At 35.5% G+C, this 19,960-nt stretch overlaps 1 protein-coding gene across 1 annotated transcript in view; it reads right to left on the bottom strand.

Annotated features, from left to right (window-relative positions):
• Positions 1 to 19,960, bottom strand: part of LOC150099739 (basigin-like) — a 290,188-nt gene that overhangs the window by 20,156 nt on the left and 250,072 nt on the right. The window contains exon 11 of the mRNA XM_090403617.1: positions 11,059 to 11,194. Coding sequence (XP_090259743.1) covers positions 11,059 to 11,194 — 136 coding nt within the window. The remainder of the gene's footprint in view (positions 1 to 11,058; positions 11,195 to 19,960) is intronic.

The following is a 19,960-nucleotide window of genomic DNA, read 5'->3' on the forward strand; positions in this document are numbered from 1 at the left end:
TCCACTTCTCTTATGCTGTCTCCACAATGCCTTTTTTTTCTGTATTGCATGCTTAATCTCTTTATTCATCCATCTCACACCTACCTTATTTAACCTTCTCACCCGTGGTATACATTTAGACATTGCATCTACTAAATAGTTTTTGAAAATCCCCCAAGCTGCATTGATCTCTTTTCCAGCTAACTCCTCATTCCATGCTACATCTGCAAGTTGTCTCCTGAGCTCTTCATAATCACCCCCCTTGTAGTTCCACATATACCCTTTTTTCACAGGGGTCCTTGCACTGCTGGCAACCACCCAGGTAATCACCTCATGGTCACTTTCACCAATTGGTGGATGATTTGACACCTCATTTATAATTACATCCTCCGATGAGATGACCAAATCCAAGACCCTTAATCCTCATGTGCCCTCTGTTGCATACTGTCTGAGGTAGTTATCCCTCAAAAACTCAAGAAACTCATTTTCTTTACTTCCAGTCGCTATCTCTTCAATCCAGTCTATATTGCCATAATTAAAATCACCCATAATGATCACCCTTTTCTTATTTGCTTGGCTTATTTGACTATACATTTCACTATCACCACCATCCACATTACCAGGTCTATAACAACATCCCACCAAGTATTTGATTCTATTCACCTCTATCTCACACCATACTGCCTCAAAATCACTGGCCCTATTTCCCTCTTGCATCTCTACCTTGTATGGACATAACTCTTTCTCTATCATCAATAGCACTCCCCCTCCCTTTTTATCCCTTCTATCCTCACGAAACACATCATACCTTTCCATCTCTATTCCTGTCAGGATGTCGTCCTCATCTAACCATGTCTCACTTATTCCAACAATCTCTGGGTACACAGACACAATTAGTGCAACCATTTCATCCGCCTTGTTTCTTATTCTTCTAGCATTGGTATACAAACACAACAACTCATTTCTGGATCTACAGCTAGTTCCACTGATACCATTCACTCGATGTGCTCTCTCCATGCTGGACTGGGGCCATTTCTCTTTCTGCTTCTTCATTTTAGAACCCTTTGCAACAACATCTGTTTCCTCTTGATCCCTGGTCATCCCATTACTTTCCTGCCTACACATGCTCTCACCTCCTCTTGGAGCATCCACCTTTCTCACGCTGTGTATCCCTGTCCACCCTGGGCCTCCCCGTTTCCCTGCTCCTCTTGCACACCCATTCTCTCATTTTCTATACTCATACCATCACCTCTCCATTCATTTCCACTTCTTCAATCTCTCCTGTCTTACTCTCCTGCTCTTCCACATCACTCCCCTCTCGATCTGATTCATTTTCTCTATTCACTTCTCTACCTTCCAGCAGCAGTCTCTCCAAGCGACTCACACTATAACCACTCAAATGCAGTCCATCGCTCCCATACAGCTCACTTCGTCCCTCAAACTCATTCCACACATTAACAAGCTGTACACCCATCTCCTCACACATTTCAGCCAGAATACCATTCATAATCCTTGCTCTCCGCCTCATTTCACCACAATCATACCTAGGCAACACACTGACCACCCTTCCTGTCACACTATTCTCTTTTATCTTTCCAAGCAGTCTCTTGACATTCATTTTGACATGCTCTTTGTTCTCTCTCAAATCATTTGTACCAATTAACACAATTAACTCTTTCGCTCGCTCCCGCCTCATATCCAATGCCTCAATCACTCTACTTATTTTACCGCCTGGAAAACATACCTTGTGCATTTTATCCTCTAGCACACCTTTAATAATGGAGTCGCCATACAACGCCACTCGCTCATCTTTCGTTAACTCTTTCATGCCATCATGATTTATTTTAATAGTTTTGACCTGAATTCTCTTAATTTCATTCCGCATCCATTTCATTTCTTGCCTCATCCAATGTAATTCACTTTCCGAACCTTGCGACACATTCTCTCTATCATTAAATCTTTCTAACTTTCTAACTGTCGACCCCCTCTTCTCACATTCCCTCTCATTCATCCTTTGTTTCCGTACTTTCGGTCCAACATACGTCCAACTTTCACTATCATTCTTCTCACTTTCACTCTATCATTCTTCTCACTTTCACTCTCATTTATCTTTCTTTGTTTCCGTACTTTCGGACTAACATGCGTCCAACTTTCGCTATCATTCTTCTCACTTTTACTGTCATTCATCTTTCTTTGTCATTTTATTAGAGTCATTCATCATTTTATTAGAGTATTTCATCCTGGAGAAGAAGGTATTAAAACCTTCTTCTCCAGGATGAAATACTCTAATAAAATGCTCACTGAACAACTCCACTATGTCCTCTGCATCAGTCACTCTATTTCCATTTTTATCTCGCAATGTCATTCTTCCATCATTTCTCCTCCTACTGGCCACATAGCTAAAAAATTCCCTAGGATTTTCTTTGGATCTTAGTGCTAATCTCTTCTCATATTCTAGTTTTGTCTTCCTCACCATACTAGTCATCACTCTCCTGGCCTGTGTCTTATATTCTTTGTGTATTTGCTCTGTACTGCTCCCCTTATATCTCTTCCATGATCTTTTTCATCTGCAGTTCCTGTTTGATATTGTTTGTCATCCATTTTACACCAAATTGTGTCCGCTTCGTCACTCGTGGAATACAGCTTACTATTGCTGTAACAAATATTCCTTCAAAATTTCCCAAGCACTAATGATATCCTGGCCTTCCAATTCTGCCCTAAATATATTTTATCTTTGACTGCAAGCATGTAGTACTGCAGCTCCTATTCCTCATTAGATACTTTATTCTCCTCCTTAATTGTTCTTTTCTTTGTATTTGACATATTTGGGATATCAAATAAAATTAAAAAAAATTAATAAATGAATTAAACAAAAACTTCTCCTCATTTAGCTTGTTATAAAACAATAATACATATGACAGCACAAAACTAAACCATTTTTTTCGAATCAAGCTGGCATTGCACAAGCACTCATAATGGATTCTATTGACAAATTATAGGCACTAACCATTGAACAATGGATAAGGATAAAGTACCAACTATAGAACAACAGATAGATTGATAATAGTCAGGGCTGGCACTAAAGTTTATGTCGCCCGGGACAAGACATGCATTTGACGCCCCTTATCCCCCCCCCCCTACATAAAATGAAAAAAAATTTTTTTTTTGAAATGCCTAACACTTAGAAGTGGGAAGAACTTTTTCAATGTTTTTAAATTTTAATTTTATTTAAAATATTTTAATTTCACTTACATTACTACAATAGTTTCACTGTTCGTTATTTTCATTCACGAAAACGAAAAGGCACTGCTAAGAAATGTTAAAAAAAATGCACTTTATGAGCTTTCTGGGCTGCAAATTCTTTAACAATTTTCTTGGAATCTAAATTTGTGCCAAGCTTGCGTTCGATGGAAATAGATGCCAAATCACCAAGTCGTTGTTCAGACATCAACGATCGAAGATAATTTTTAATTAATTTTAATTTGGAGACGCTTCTTTCAGAGCTCACAAACTTACTGGTAATGTTAATAAAATTCTCAAAGCCACTGCCACATTCGGGAATAAATCAAGTTGACTTACATAACTCAATACTTCTAAGGGTGCGCTTCCTTTCTTAACAGAGCTAGATAAAACATCCAATTCATCTGCCAGTTCTATTGCATCTATGTCTTTCACATTTTTGGTGCGATCGATTTCTTGTAATTTGTGAATGTCATATAAAAATGAAAAATATGTAATATGCGTTTGAAGTTGTTGAAATCTCTCTCTTTTACTGAATTTAACGCTGTATCGAGCACGTTGAAAAAAAATTCCACTTTAAATTCTGTTATGGGATCTTGTATCGGCATCTCCTCTGATTCACAGTTAAATTGTCTTCTGGCTTTCCTTGGTATCGCAGACGGAGTAATTGCAAATTCTGCTACAGTATCCAACTGATCTGCCAACACTTTTGCTTCTTGCAAGGTATTTTCAAAGCCTTTGTCTGATCGGTGTCTTTCTAAATAAAGTATAACTTGTTCTAACTCACATACAGTTGCTGAAATATCTATATTAATTTGTTGTAGCATTTTACTGGTGGTATTAATATAGTTTAAAATGTTATGCCAAGTAACAATAGAACAGAGAAATTGAAAATTCTGCAATTTCAATGCTAGACATTTCCAATAAAGCGTCATAAATATCTCTCGGTTGATGTCGAATGGAACAAATGGCTTCTATACGGCTTTCCCACCGCGTAGCAGATAGTGGTTTTAATGTTAATTTAGTATGCTTCTTTAATACATCTCATCTGTGTGTAGAACCAGAAAAAAACACATATAATTTTTGTATGAGATCAAAACATGAAATTGCTTCTTTTGATGACATTACTGCATCATTTACTATCAGGTTAAGAGAATGGCAATTGCATGGAATAAAAAAAGGCTCGAGAATTAATATCAACAATGTGTTTTTGAACGCCAGAATTTTTCCCTTTCGTGTTTGAGCCATTGTCATAACCCTATCCTCTTAAATTATCAATTGACAAGCCACTTACTTCCAGTTGTTCAATAATTACTTGAAATAATGCGTACTAATTGGTACAAATCCCTAAAACTCTCACAAATTTCTATTTTTTTTTGCTCATTTTCTTTATTTATAGAGATGTATCACAAAATGATAGACATTTGTTCCAGATGACTAATATCACTTGTACAGTCTACAACAATACTATAATATTTTGAGTTTTTTACCCTACACAATATATTCTGTTTTATGTTCTTTCCTAGCAAATGAATGAGTTAATTTTGTATATCTTTCCCCAAACAATGTTGAATGAATTGTTTGCCTTGAATTCTCAATATATGTTCGGATAGTATTGAATCAAATTTTGCTATTAATTCCACCAGTGTCCTAAAAATTGCACAATTGCCAAAAGCCGTTCCAATACATTTTGCCAGTGGTGCACTTCTTCATTCAGGAGTCTCTGTTGGGTCGCATCAATAGTTGTTTTGGACTTTACTCTAACTTCTAATTCTATCCATTTGTTATAAACTATTAAATGACTTTTGTTGTTTTCGTGGTCAGTTAAAATTTCTGATAGGGATCTAAAATTTAGGGGACACATTGCCAAAATTGTGAAGACAACACAAAGGCTTCTGGGAATGATGCGGAGGACACTGACATCTAGAAGTAGGGAGATTCATGTTCCGTTGTATAAGGTTTTGATTAGGCCATACATGGACTATTGTGCCCAGATTTGGTCACCGGGTTTTCAGAAGGATGAAGAGATGTTGGAAAGGGTCCAAAGACGACTGACTAAGGTAGTTTCTGACCTCTGGAATGTTGAGTATGAGGAAAGATTGAGAAGATGTAATTTGCAGAGTCTGGTTGACAGGAGGAAGAGGGGAGATATGATAGAGACCTACAAGTTGGTAAGGGGTTGTTATAGGATCAATGCTGGAGAAGTTCTACAGAAAATAGTGGGAGATAAGGGGAGAACCAGAGGTCATCGCTGGAAACTGTATAAAGAGGGTGTGAGTAGGGGAGTGAGAAGCAGGTTTTTTTCGTGCAGAGTTGTGAATGATTGGAATGCCTTGCCTGAGAGTGTGGTGTCTGCAAGGAGTTTGAGTGTGTTTAAGGCTCGGTATGATGAGATGTGTGTGTGATAAAAGGACCTCCCAGATGAGTCTTTGACTCCATGAGGTCTTGGGGTAATAATAATAATAATAAATGTTTCCGGTCACTGTTACCTTACCTACTGTTGTCAACGCAATTTGAATAGTCGAGAAAAGCTTACAACAAAAGCAAAACACCGTATTGTTTTTATATTAACCACGATCTTCGCACTACTTCGCCATTATGTAATTATCTTTGGTAATATGATGGTTTGAAAAAACGGTGACCACGACAATCTTGTGGGAAATTAAATTTATTTTTTTTCTTCATCAGAGTTACCAATTTGTACCAGTCCCTTCTCTACCATGAACAATCTAAATGAATCATTAATTATCTGAGGCCATTCTGCAGGATCGTATGAAATTTCACTTCTTTGAGTTTCGCTAATGCTTGTAAATTCTTGTGATTCTGTATTTTGCTTTTCTTCCAACAATTCGAAAACTGACAATTCAGAGATCGGATCTTCCATAATTTCTAACGTTACATTTTTCTCATTGGTTTCTCCACTTTGTGAAGTTGAAGCAACTATTTAACCAACACTATCATTAGAATTATCTGATTTTAAGAATTTACTCAAGGAACCACTCATTTTTTTAAATATTTGCATCTTTTTCTGCTTTTCTTTTATGGTATTAAGCCCCCCCCCCCCCCCAATAACTGTTTTCTTACATATCCCGACTTAATTAACGTGTTAAAATGTTATTTTCTTGACCACAAAAACTATGGAAATGACTTCTATTGGGATTTATTGATCAAGTATTTTTTTAGAACAACTATGTTATACCAACTAGTTTCCCCAACTGAGGCTGTTGGCATCTTCAGGGTACATAACTGATATAAGGCACTTAAAGCTAAAAACTGTTACAGACTATAAATCAACCGATTCCAATTATATTTGACAAAACAGAACACGTACAATACATGCATAGCGTGTGTATGATCTCACTTGTATGATACATGTGCTATGCATGTATTTTTATATCATAGTCCACATATTCTAATTGGTTAACCGGAATTGTATTGCTAATAATGAACATAATCTCCTTTAACACATTAGCACTGGGAAGTGTTCGCACATGCGAAAACCATCTGTGGGAACATTACCATATATCTTGTTTCCATGCCAAGCAATCAGATTTTCACAAAGCTCATATACAGCATGTTAGTTCCAATTTTTTTGGTAGAATTTTATTTATAAGCTAAGCATTTGTGGAACTCTTAATGATATCAAAAATCTCAAATGCAATTTGAACTGATTTCAATACATATGCATGTGTATATGCACGTATATGCATCTTTATTTGCTATAGATAATAATAATAAAACCATGGCTTTCTGCAAAAAGTTATGTAATGAACTTAGAATGAGCAGAAATTATTTATGTAAATATTATCATGTAGAGTCTGTATAGCTCAGAGAAAGTAGTGTGTGTGTGGGCTTCCTGCGTGCACAGTGACTCTAAGTTCAATTCTAGTCACTGACTAGAGAAATTTTTTTTCTAAGCCTTTTTTCAAACTGTTCCTGAGTTAGTTGATCTTTGGCAAGGGCAAGCAGATTTTTTTCCCCTGGAAACTTGCATTTTTCATCATGTAAACTCAAGAAAATCAACCCTAGAATCCACACTATTTCAGACAGCAAAATATAGGGTTAGGATTAGGAACCATGAGATGGTAGCACTTGTCACCCTCTCTTCACCAGATTGCCATATATAATTAGTAATAGTATTGAGCCAGCTATTTCTTCTTGGCTTTCAGTGGAGATTGAACTGTCCCTTCAATCTCCAAAAGTTAGACAGGGCTAAACAGCCTCGCATACTCCTTATAGGGGAATAAATTTAACATTATTATTATTATTATTATTCGTGACATCTCCAAGGAGTCCAAAGACTCATCGTGGGAGGACACCTGCTGTACAACTCTCTGTCTCAACCACTAAACCGAACCTCTACTACTAATCATCTACATCAAAGCCACCTACTGCCCACAACCACCACAGCTAGTATTTTTTTGTCTGTAAATTGCGTGTGTTCTGAATGCCGATTTGTCTGTATGCTGGATGAAAAACCCTAGTCTCCCAGAGAAAATATTCTGCTACCTTCATATGAGATCGGCTAACTCACTGTCAATTCAAAAAGTCCATATAAAGATTCCTCCCGTCATGACGAGAATCGAACTTAGGCCTTTTCTAATTGAAGGGCACAACTTACCATCGTTCTTCCAATTGCACTACGTAGGCATGATTGCCTGAAATAATCATGTTAAATTACAGTAATTCTGGAAACACCAAAATAACTCAATGAAAATTTACTATGTAAAATGTGTATATTGATCATCAGAAATTCAAGAAAATTCTTAGAAAACCAAGCAAAATATAAGGAAAACATAAAAATAAATACACATAACAAGCACAACAAATTTTAGAAGATAATTGGAGAGGGATACACAGTAATATACTTAGATTTTGCAAAGGCTTTTGATAGATTACATGCATGATAAGTTGATAGTCAAACTAGAGTGGATGGGGTTGGATATTAGATTAGTGCATTGGATTGGAGTCTGGTTATCTGATAGGTATCAGCAAGTTCTGTATGGGGGAGCAATATCCCAGAAAAGGAAAGTCACTAGTGATGATAAAACAGACCACTGAGGTCTGTTTTAGGGCCATTACTGTTTAACTTGTATGTTAATGATATTGGCGAAGATTTGGATGGAAATATTCAGTTGTTTGCAGATGACAAAATGGGATGAACTATGAAGAGTAGAGAAGAGGTTGTGGCCTTACAAGAAGACTTGAATAAATTGAGTGATTGGGCATGGAAATGGGGATGGGAGTTCAATGTTGCAAAAAGCAAGGTTTTAAAATTTGGGAAATAAAGATGGGATGTAGAATTTATGCTTGGTGGGGATATATTTTCGGAGATGGAGGAAATAAGAGATCTTGGGGTGATATTGGATAAGGATCTGAAATTTAGGAGAAACATTGCCAATATTGTGAAGACAACACAAAGACTTCTGGGAATGATGCAGAAGACACTGACTTGCAGAAGTAGGGAGATTCTTGTTCCATTGTATAAGGCTTTGATTAGGCCACACATGGACTACTGCAGTGGTGCACTCAGGATTTAATCTTGGGGGGGGGGCGAGTTGAGTAGACGATTTGCGAATACACACTACACATATCATACGCCCTATGACTGAGCATCTGCAATGATCGCTAATTCATAAGTAGTATAGAAATAGAAGACATGACACAGCATAAATAAAAAAATGAATTTTAATTAGGAAACGATTTTTGGAAAGTTTTCTAGTGTTTTTCTTTTTTCTTTGGAGTAGTGCTAGGGCCCCTTGGCAATACTGTGCCCAGATTTGGTCATCTGGTTTATAAAAGGACGAAGAGATGTTGGAAAGGATCCAGAGGAGACTGACTAAGGTAGTTTCTAACCTCTGGAATGTCGAATATGAGGAAGGAATGAGAAGATGAAATTTACAGAGTCTAATAGATAGGAGGAAGAGGGGGAGATATGATAGAGAGACAGACCTACAAGTTAGTAAGGGGTTGTTACAGGATCAATGTTGGAGAGGTTCTACAGAAAACAGTGGGAGATCATGGGAGAACCTGAAGTCATCCCTGCAAACTGTATAAAGAGGGTGTGTGTGCAAGGGAGTGAGAATCAGGTTTTTTGCATGCAGAATTGTGAATGATTGGAATACCTTGCCTGAGAGTGTAGTGTCTGCAGAGAATTTGAGTGTGTTTAAGGCATGGTATGATGAACTATGTGTATGATAAAAGGAACCACCTAGATGAGGCTTGATTCCGTTGAAAGTTTATTTTTCACTTGGTTATACTATAATAAATTTAGTTTAATTCTTTATCCAAGAGTGAGCAAACAAAGTTTGCACCTGAAAGTATCTTCAGGACTGGAGTAAGGTGGTACAACACCGGGCAACTCGTTGCAAAGGTGGAGCAAGCTAACATCACTCCTATCTCAGTATCTCCCATAATGCAAAACACATTTCCTTGCGGATATGTATAATGTTATGCATTAAGGGATTGGACACTAACCAGACTTGTTTCGACCTTTACTGAGGTCTCTTCGGTAGAAGATGGGCCCAAGTGGATATAATGTTATGCATTAAGGGAAGGGCCACTACCCAGACTAGTTTCGACCTTTACTGAGGTCTGTTCAGTGGGAGCCAGGTCCAAGTGGAGATACCAGGCAGAAGCATTAGCAAGGTCATCTCTACCTATAGGATTTGCAAAATGGTGTGCCACCTTTTTATTAAATGACTCTGGATTTAGAGAAAGATGTTGAAAGTTTATTTTTCACTTAGTTAGACTATAATAAATTTAGTTTAATCCTTTATCCAAGTCTGAGCAAACAAAGTTTATGCCTGAAAGTATCTTCAGGACTGGAGTAAGAGTGATGTTAGCTTGCTCCACCTTAGCAACGAGTTGCCCGGTGTTGTACCACCTTACCCCAGTCCTGAAGATTCTTTCAGGTGCAAACTTTGTTTGCTCACACTGGATAAAGGATTACACTAAATTTATTATAGTCTAACCAAGTGAAAAATAAACTTTCAACATCTTTCTCTAAATCCAGAGTAATATAATAAAAAGGTGCACACCGTTTGGCAACTCCTATAGGTAGAGATGACCTTGCTAATGCTTCTGCCTGGTATCTCCACTTGGGCCTGGCTTTTTAGTTCTAATAAATTTAGTTTAAAGGATTAAACTAAATTTATTAGTGTCTTGATTCCATGGAGTCTTGGGGTAATAATAACAATAACGATGATGATGATTTACTGCCTCATCAACCAATATGTATTCCTGCCACATCTACATGATGACCTGATCAAATAAGTTCACTCGAAACCTTCCCTATGTTTATTTAATAAGCTACCAAATTTGTACAGCTGGTGTTTATTATTAGTTAGTTATTTCTATTTCACAAACAAATCTCTTTCACTCTGCTTATAATTTTTTTTTTTTTTTAATTAGGTCCATTATTATCTAGAGTTTTTAGAATCACATATTATTTGCTCATATATAACATCATAAATATTAATTATTAATAATTCCTTTGCCAGTAATGAAAGTATTTCTATTCACATTTACTCTTTCTCTCCCTTATATTTCCCATTCTCACATGGCTCATTAATGATGGTTCATATATTTAAATATTTAAATTCAAAAATATGAACCGAATATAGCATTCTCTTTAATTATTGTTTTCTAATACATCTTAAAACAACTACATTAGTTTCCGCTCCCAAAAAAATTTGGTGACAATCAGAATCAACACGATTCTGATTGTGAGATGTGAAAATTTTGTAACAGACATTAATTTATTTCATATTAATTTAATATTAACTGCATATATAGTCATATCAATCTTCTCACAGAAATATTTTATATGTAACTTACTTTTCAGTGTTGTGATCAGTATCAGATTCATCAAAATCTGGTTTTACTCGTTTCTTTTCATAAATAAATATTATAGAACACAAGATTGCAACTTCTGCACAAATCCCCAAAAAAGGCCATAAAGCTGCGAGTTTATCTATAATATAAAGTTGTAAAGAAAAACTAACTTATTTTAAGTGCCATAATATAATAATCACTAAAATATGAACTTATTAAATTTATCAAACAAAGGTAATAAAATTGCTGCTTTCAGACTATACATAAATACTGTTTTGTACCTTATTTGGTCTTTTCTATGTGATGTTCCATAAAATACATTAACAGGATATGCACTAACCAAATTCTATTCTAGGAAATGCTCGTTCCTTCTTGATGGTATCTTCATCTTGAAGTGGTATGGGGCCTGCTTGCACCAGCAATCTCAAGAGTTATGCTAGCAGTAGCTAAGCTACCACCAACAGAGCCTCCCTATCTGGACAGGTGAAGAAGTAGGTGCTAGAATAAATATGATACCTAGTTTATCATGTTGGAGATTTTGTGTAAGGATGGCTACTTTACCAAATAAAAACCATTATAACTCAAAAACTTCAAATGGAAAATTCATCAGACAAAAATAATGGATTACAACCAGGAAAGTATAACGGTAAAAGAATAGGAATCTCAGCTACATGGAATACAAACATAACAACAAAGGAATTGGTAAAACAACTAAAAAAAATATTAACATAGTAAAAAGTTGAAAGTGAACAAGATACAGATGATTATAGTATGCTATGTGGGGTAGACCAACAAAAAGCTTCTAGTGGAATGACCATTTTAACTGATAATATATAGAAAAACAAAATACAAAACGACACTTTTGTAAATGATCATATTATGAGGAATCTCAAAAACAATTAAATATTTCAAATAAAAATGGACTATATACTGATAGCAGTTGATCTCAATGCTAGAGGTGGAAATAATCTAAAGCCAAATGTTACAGGTAAATATGGAGAGAGGTGCATAAATAATAATGGTCAAGAGCTATTAGTACACTTTTGCATTTTCAATAATTTAAAAATGATTCCATTTTTTTCATACTTTTTTTTTAAAAAAAAGAATATAAATAATAATAATAATCATCATCATCAAACTTCTGCCATGTACCCTCAGAGGGTGTACAGGATATGATAATACTACATGAAAAATTTATATCATTACTAACTTCCTATTTACAATTTTCCTCCAAATCAGTCTGTTACCTGTCAAGACGCCAACATTATGAGATGTCATATTTTTATCTTCTAAGGCACTTTTTACTGTATCAATCCACCTATATCTTGGTCTTCCTCTGGGTCTTTTTTCTGCCAACCTGGCAGAGAACACTTTCTTTTGCTAATCTTTCCTCACCCGTTCTGTTAAAGTGACCATACCACCAGAGATTACCTCTGCTAACGCATTCCTGGATGCTGACAATGTCAAGTTTTTTCCTAATATCCTCGTTTTTAATATGATATTGTCATTGATGCCATCTGTTCATGCCCCTAATCTTTCTCAAGACTCATATTTGCGGTCACTAGTCTTTGGTCAAGTGTTTTACTTCTGACCCAGCTCTCAGATCCATAAGTTAAAACTGGTTTAAACACTGTCTTGTATACAGCTAATTTAGTGTTCCAACTAATTTTTCTCTTATTCCATATAAATTTATTCAGTTGACTTCCTACCATACCATCTTTGTTGATTCTGTTGTCTATTTCCATATTTAATTTACCATCTTCACAAAAAAAATCATGCCTAAGTAGCTGAAATGTTTCACTTGTTCTATAGGTTCTCCATTCACAATGCAGTTGATATTTTCAATGCTTCTGCCTATTTTCATTGTTTTTGTCTTGTTATTACTGACCTTCATACCGTGTCTATTACAACAGTTACTCAATTTAGTCAGGGAATCTTGCAGACTTGTAGTGGTGGATTTATTTAGAAGAATAACATCATCCACATAAAGCCAAGAGCTGACATTAACATCTCCAATTTTGATATCTGGTTTATTACCACTTTCCTTCATAATGTGATCCATATAGATCAACGGTTCCCAAAGTGGGCAGTGGGATTACTTAAGGGGATGCCAAGAGGCAAGCAGGAAGCAGGGGGGTGCTGAAGGTGTGCTGCAAAATGCTGAAATGTGCAATAATTAATTGCTGGTGTATGATTATTATTATTATTGTTTCCACGACATTTTTCGTTGTTTTCCAAAACATTTTTTGAGTTTTTGCTGGTAATTTCTGAAGTGGTCCTTTTTTACCTTAATAGTACTGAGTGTGTTATAATGTATTTTCCCATATTCGTATTTACTGAACAAAAATGTGAAGCTTTTAGCTATATAAGTGTTGTGTCACAGCTTGGCAAATTGTAGGTTCTGTTATATTGTGAGGATATAAAGATAAAGTTATTATTTACAAAAACTGCTTTCAAATATGTATGTACACTTATTTCTGCATGTTCCAGAATAGAAATGGCAGATGCAGATATGTCAAAGAAGAAATGTAGGCAGTATAGCATTGAATACCTAAAATATGGATGCATACCAGCACCAACAAACCAGCAGCTGCCAATGTGCCGATTTGTGAAAGTGTCTTCTCTAATGAGGCCATGACGCCTTCCAGAATAATTGAACATTTCAAAAAGTACATCCTGACAAAGCAAGTAGATCAAGGATTTACTTTCGTTGCAAGTTCCAGATTAGGTAATAAATCCATTTTCTGATACTGAGGTAGTGGGAGCCATGGAGTAAGAACTAACTGAGCTACAAAATGACTTTGAGCTGAACCCAAAATTTAAGAAATCTTAAAATCTTATGAAGAGTTTCAGTTGCAGAAAGAGATCTCTGCTCTTTGTGCAAAGAGATTTCAAAGCCGAATAGAGAAACTACAAGAGTTTCATGCCGAATATAGAAACTATAAAAGTTTCGGCGGATCCAAGCATAAGCAAACCTATCATGACAGGGGCAACTCGTAGTAAAGATGAAGTAAGCTCTGATCACTATCCTTAGTATTTCCCATAATATAAAACACATCTCCTAGTGGACATGTATGATGTTATGTGTGTCCACTAGGAGATGTCTTTTACATTATGGGAAATACTAAGGATAGTGATCAGTATTACTCCGCTTTTACTACGAGTTGCCCCTGTCATGAAAGGTTTGCTTACACTTGGATCTGCCGGAACTTTTATAGTTTCTATATTCGGCATGAAACTCGTAGTTTCACGGAAATTCTTGTGGTTTCTCTATTTGGCTTTGAACTAATGTTGGATTCAATATCAACTTAATTTGAATAAGACTCCAGATAACTCAACGTGGAGATTTAAGATGCCTGCTAAGTGATATTAAACCAGACATAGAAAAACTGGTATAACTCAATGAAGCCCATCCATCACATTAAGGATTTTCAGAACATTCAAGTCAATAGCTGCTATTGAATAGCCTTATTATACAATGTTTTATTAGATTTTAATGTAAAGTTGTTATTAGAGTTAAATGTTTTTTTTTTGGATTTAAAATAAATTTAAATTATAAATTAATAATTTGTTTTTAAAATGTTATTACCGTTCCTTGTAGGTTGTGTGAATCGCTTTTCTGAATGTAGGGTAGGCTCAGGTAAGACAGGGGGGGCACTGACGATGAGTTTATGGATTCGAGGGGGCGGTGGCCGAAAAAGTTTGGGAACCTATGATATAGATTCTGTGAGAGGAGTACATGTGATTCATCACATGTACTCCTCTCACAGGCGTTTTTAGCACCGTTTTTATTCCAGCTCTCTAATTGCACTATTTGTTGAAAAATATATTACACAGACTGCAAAAGCCTCTGTACCTTATTCAGGGATACAATAAAACTAATTTTTTTTTCTTGCATCTACAGTATATAATGGCTGTTGGGGAAGGCGTGTTGTTTTTGTGTGGGAGGTATATATGCAAAACGTTTTAATGTCTTTTTTCATAAAGTGAAATCAGGGGTGCCAGTTATACACGAGGGCAAGTTATATTCGACGGTAAGCATTCGCCGACAAGTCGACATCCTTCTGCTGCTTCCCCTGCTCTGCTGACTTCTATGGCAAGTTACAATGCATAAATATTTTTCTCACTACCATTTTTTTTTTTTTTTTTTTCAAACCAACATCATTAAAAACAATTTAATAATACAATAATCAATTTTATACTGAATAATATTATACACTTTTGGTGATCAGAATGGGATATGTCAATGAAACTTACCACAAGTTAATTTAATGTTGGCCTGAGGAAACTAATTGCCAAACACGGGAAACCTTTTAGTGATGGGGAATATATAAAAGAAGCATGGTTAAAATGCGCACCAGTTCTCTTTGAAGATTTTGAAAACAAGGAAAAAATTATTCAAAGAATAAAAGATATGCCTTTGGCTAGAAACACAGTGAAAGATAGAATCATAGAAATGGCTAAAACTATAACTCATCAGCAAAAAATTGATATAAAATCTTCTGGTTTAATTTCTCTTTGTCTTGATGAGAGTACTGACATAACTTGATCAGCTCGTTTAGCAATTTTTATTCGTTATTCTGTTGGGAATAATATCAAAGAAGAATTGATAAGTTGAACATCATTAGCAACAACAACAAAAGGAATAAATATTTGCAATGCAGTTGTAAATGCACTTGCTGAAAGAGATCTAGATCCTTCCAAACCAAAATTGTATCAGTAACTACTGATGGTGCTTGCAGTATGACTGGAGAGGAAAATGGGTTCGTCAATTTATTTACCAAACATATTGGACATTCAGTTCTGGGGTTTTCATTGTATTATACATTGGCAGGTTTTATGGGCAAAGGCTAGTTTCAAGCCATTGGAACATATTATGAGCATTGTAACAAAATTGGTCAATTTTATATCGGCACACGCTTTAAATAAACGAAAATTTATAGAATAGGAGGGTAAAGTTCTGATAATAGTGATCAGAACTTTACCCTCCTCTGCTACGAGTTGCCCTAGTGTTGAGCTACGTGCTTTAGCATACGCTACGATCCGTCGAAACTTTTATAGTTTGCTATATTCGGCGTGAAACTCTTTGATTCCTATCTTTGGGTTTCTTATTCGGCTTTAAAACAATGTGGGATTTAATATCCCCTTAATTTAAATAGAGTTTTCTACAGTTATTCAGTCGATAATCAACAATTTTTCTTCAAGATTTAAGCAGTTCAGGCAATTTGCAGAGACATCAAAATTTATTTTGCATCCAGACACAACATCAGCAGATAAACTCAATTTGGAGATTTTTGAGTGGCTGAATTTGGAAGATATAGAAATGCAATTAATCAATTTTCAATCTAGTTCTAAATGGTAACAAAAGTTTGTCTATTTGAGAAATGACTTGGAAATAATGGAAAATAATCGATTATTGGGCGCAATTAAAAAAGAATGCAGAAGAGCAAATATTGAAAACCTGGAATGTCATTCCTTTTGTTGTTTAAAAAAACTAGCGATGGCTATATTATCAATTTTCTCCTCTATATATGCTTGTGAGTCATTATTTTTTGAAATGAATTTTATAAAAGATAGTTTAAGAAATAGAATGACTGATGAATCTCATTCGACATGTGTATTACTAACAGTGACAAAATATGAACCTGATATAAAGCATTTCGCATCTAATGTACAACAGCCCAAAAATCTCGTTAATAAATTGATATATTGATATTGCAAATTAATAAATTGATAATAGGTTGATATTGATTTGTATATGACAATGTGTATGCCAAATTATGAGTTCATTTTTATGAAATTCTATGTTAATTTTTAAACTTGTCTCAATAAAATTCTGCAATTAATTTTGTATTAATTTTTCCCCTATTAAAAACTTCATGGCACGTCAGCAACTTGATTTGTAAACTTTTGGCACGTGCACATAAAAAGGTTTGTCACCACTGGCCTAGTGAATCAAGGCAATGTTTAGAGCTTGCGGTATGATTTAAATAGAGGCTGTCAGTATGGACAAAAGATAATGAGTGTCATTATGTTGAATTTTTTCTTGACAATTATTCATAAGACTATTACACTTTTTTTATATAATCTTTGTCAAGTAGCTTTATTTTATCCTCCTACATGTTTCGCCAATTTTTCTATTGACATCCTCAGGGAATACAAACTAGTAAGCTAAAATGAAGGTTACAGACTAGGTTATCACTGATGGTTCTAATTCATACAAAAAATTGGTATTGTGCGTGACAATGTGCGTGTCTCGTTAACGTGATTTATTCGTTATGGCTCATGACATAATTGTTATGAAAGTTCATTTCTTTGATGTTTAATGATCTAATAAAAGTTTTCCAAATTTCTAGTAAAATTAGACCTTGATTCTTGTTTAGGTTTTCAGTTTTACGGGCGACTGTAGCTGCTTCTTTAAATAACCTAGTCTGTAACCTTCATTTTAGCTTACTAGTTTGTATTCCCTGAGGATGGCAATAGAAAAATTGGTGAAACATGTAGGAGGATAAAATAAAGCTACTTGACAAAGATTATATAAAAAGTGTAATAGTCATAATGAGTGTCAGTTTAATGTGGAAAAATGTGAAGTTATGCATTTTGGGATAAATAGATTACAAGTTGTATACCACATTCATGGAACTGTAATCCAGGAAACAGATAAAGCTAGGAATTTAGGGATGGTGGTAGACAGAGAGTTACAGTTCAGAGGACATATTGTTAAGGTTGCTCATAAGCTTACTTAGCTACTGAAGAACACACTAACAAGTAGAGATAAAGAAGTTGTTATTCCTCTTTATAAGGCCTTGATACATCCATATCTGGATTACTCTGCTCAGGTTTGGTCTCCTGAATTTCTTGAGGATGAGGAAGTTGTGGAGAAAGTTCAGAGGAAAGTTGAGTGAAAGATTTCCTATGAGGATAGATTAAGTGTATGTCGACTGCAGAATTAGTTGACAGAAAAAAAAAGGGGGGGAGGATATGATAGAAACATTTCAGTTACTTAAAGGGTTTTATAGGATTGATGGAGGAAAAATATTTCAGCACTTAGCTAGAGGGGAAAGAACAAGAGTCATCCCTGGAAGTTGAGTAAAAGTGTGATTAGCAGGAGTGTGAGGACTAGATATTTCACTTGGAGTCATGAATGAATGACATGGGTTGCCAGAGTCAGTTGTTAGCACTTTGTCTGTTGGTTCAAGGAGAATTATGATAGATTATATGGATAAATTGGATCTCTCACAATGAGCCTTCAGAATCTATGGAGGTGACTTTACAATAATAATAATTTCTGATTATGAGAAATAATGCATAATACATTTTGTAAATTTTTACATATATAATAAAACTAAAACCTATTATTATTATCCAGGCCTCCATGGAGTCAAAAGACTCATCGTGGGAGGTCCTTCCTAAGAAACACAGTCTATCGACTTGTCGAGGGGAGGTCCCCCCCCCCTTAGGAAACACAAAGTCTATCATACCACTCCTTAAACTCATTGACCGTTCTCACTCTCACCACTCCATCAGGCAATGCATTCCATGGTTCAACCACCCTCCATGAAAAGAAACCACTCCTCACTCTCTTGGTCACGGTTTCCTTTTGTAACGTCCAGGGATGGCCTCTTTTCATCACTCCTTCCCTCTATTCAACCAAGCAAAAGAACTCCCCAGTGTCAACCCTGTAACCACCATTCAACAGTTTAAAAGTCTCAATCATATCACCTCTCCTTCTTCTATCCACCAAACTCTGCAGTCCACATTCCCTCAGCTGATCCTCATAACTAACATTGTACAGCCCTGAAACTATCTTTGTTATCTGCCTTTGTACCCTTTCCACAATTAATTTTTCCTCTTCAAATCCTGGGGACCAAATCTGAGAACAATAGTCTAAATGTGGTCTGAGCAGTCTTATACAATGGAATGATAACCTTTTTATCTCTGCATGTCAGTGTCCTCATTATTGCAGCAATCCTCTGTGTTACCTTCACCACCTTTGTTACTGAAGAACAAACTAACAAGTAGAGATAAAGAAGTTGATATTCCTCTTTATAAGGCCTTGATACATCCATATCTGGATTACTCTGCTCAGGTTTGGTCTCCTGAATTTCCTCTCCTTTTTCTTTATTTATTCAAAATCAGCCATTGCTAAAAAAAAAAATTTTTTTTTCATGCAACATTCATTTTGTAAATGTTTGTATATATAATGAAACTAAAAGTTATCTTTTCCTTTTTATTTATTTAAAATCAGCCATCACTAAAAATATTTTAAAAAAAAATGTAATGTAAGATAAAATTTCCCTTCTGACATAATTAATCTCTTTAATTTTTCCATCCATAACCAATTTATATATGCAGCATTTTGAAAAGCATGCTCTTCATATCGCCATTCTCAAACCTTCTGCTATTTGGTGACACTGTGTTCTCTATTTGGCCACATGGCTTAGACACATTAGGTGCTTTCTTGCTACACTTCAACTTCCAACACTTCCGAATCCAGTTCTCTCTCATAGGTCCTGAAATATGCTATTATATCCTTCTACTTCTGTTCCTGTTAGGACATAATCTTTTGTCAATCATGTTTCACTGATTCCAGTGATATTTGGACAGGATTTTATTCCTGACAGTGCTGGCATTTGTATAAAGAAATATCAATGCATTCATATTTCTGTACCTATTATTATTTCCTCCAGACTCCATTTAAATAAAATATACTACACATTCTGCCATCTCCCAAGTGACTATCCTCCAAAAGAGATCACTTTTGCTACTAATGCTAGTTTCCTGTGAGAGAGAGTGAAAGGACAGAAGCTCTTTGGATGCTTCTGTCCTTTCACTTTTAAATGCAGTACATCTCTCACATTCCAATTCTCATCTTGCATACAACTCTCAGATAGCGTTTTTCAAA

The sequence above is a fragment of the Typopeltis vanoorti genome, chromosome 14, assembly GCF_054136105.1.
Source record: "Typopeltis vanoorti isolate ZY-2024b chromosome 14, IOZ_Tvanoo_1.0, whole genome shotgun sequence".
Taxonomy (NCBI): domain Eukaryota; kingdom Metazoa; phylum Arthropoda; class Arachnida; order Uropygi; family Thelyphonidae; genus Typopeltis; species Typopeltis vanoorti.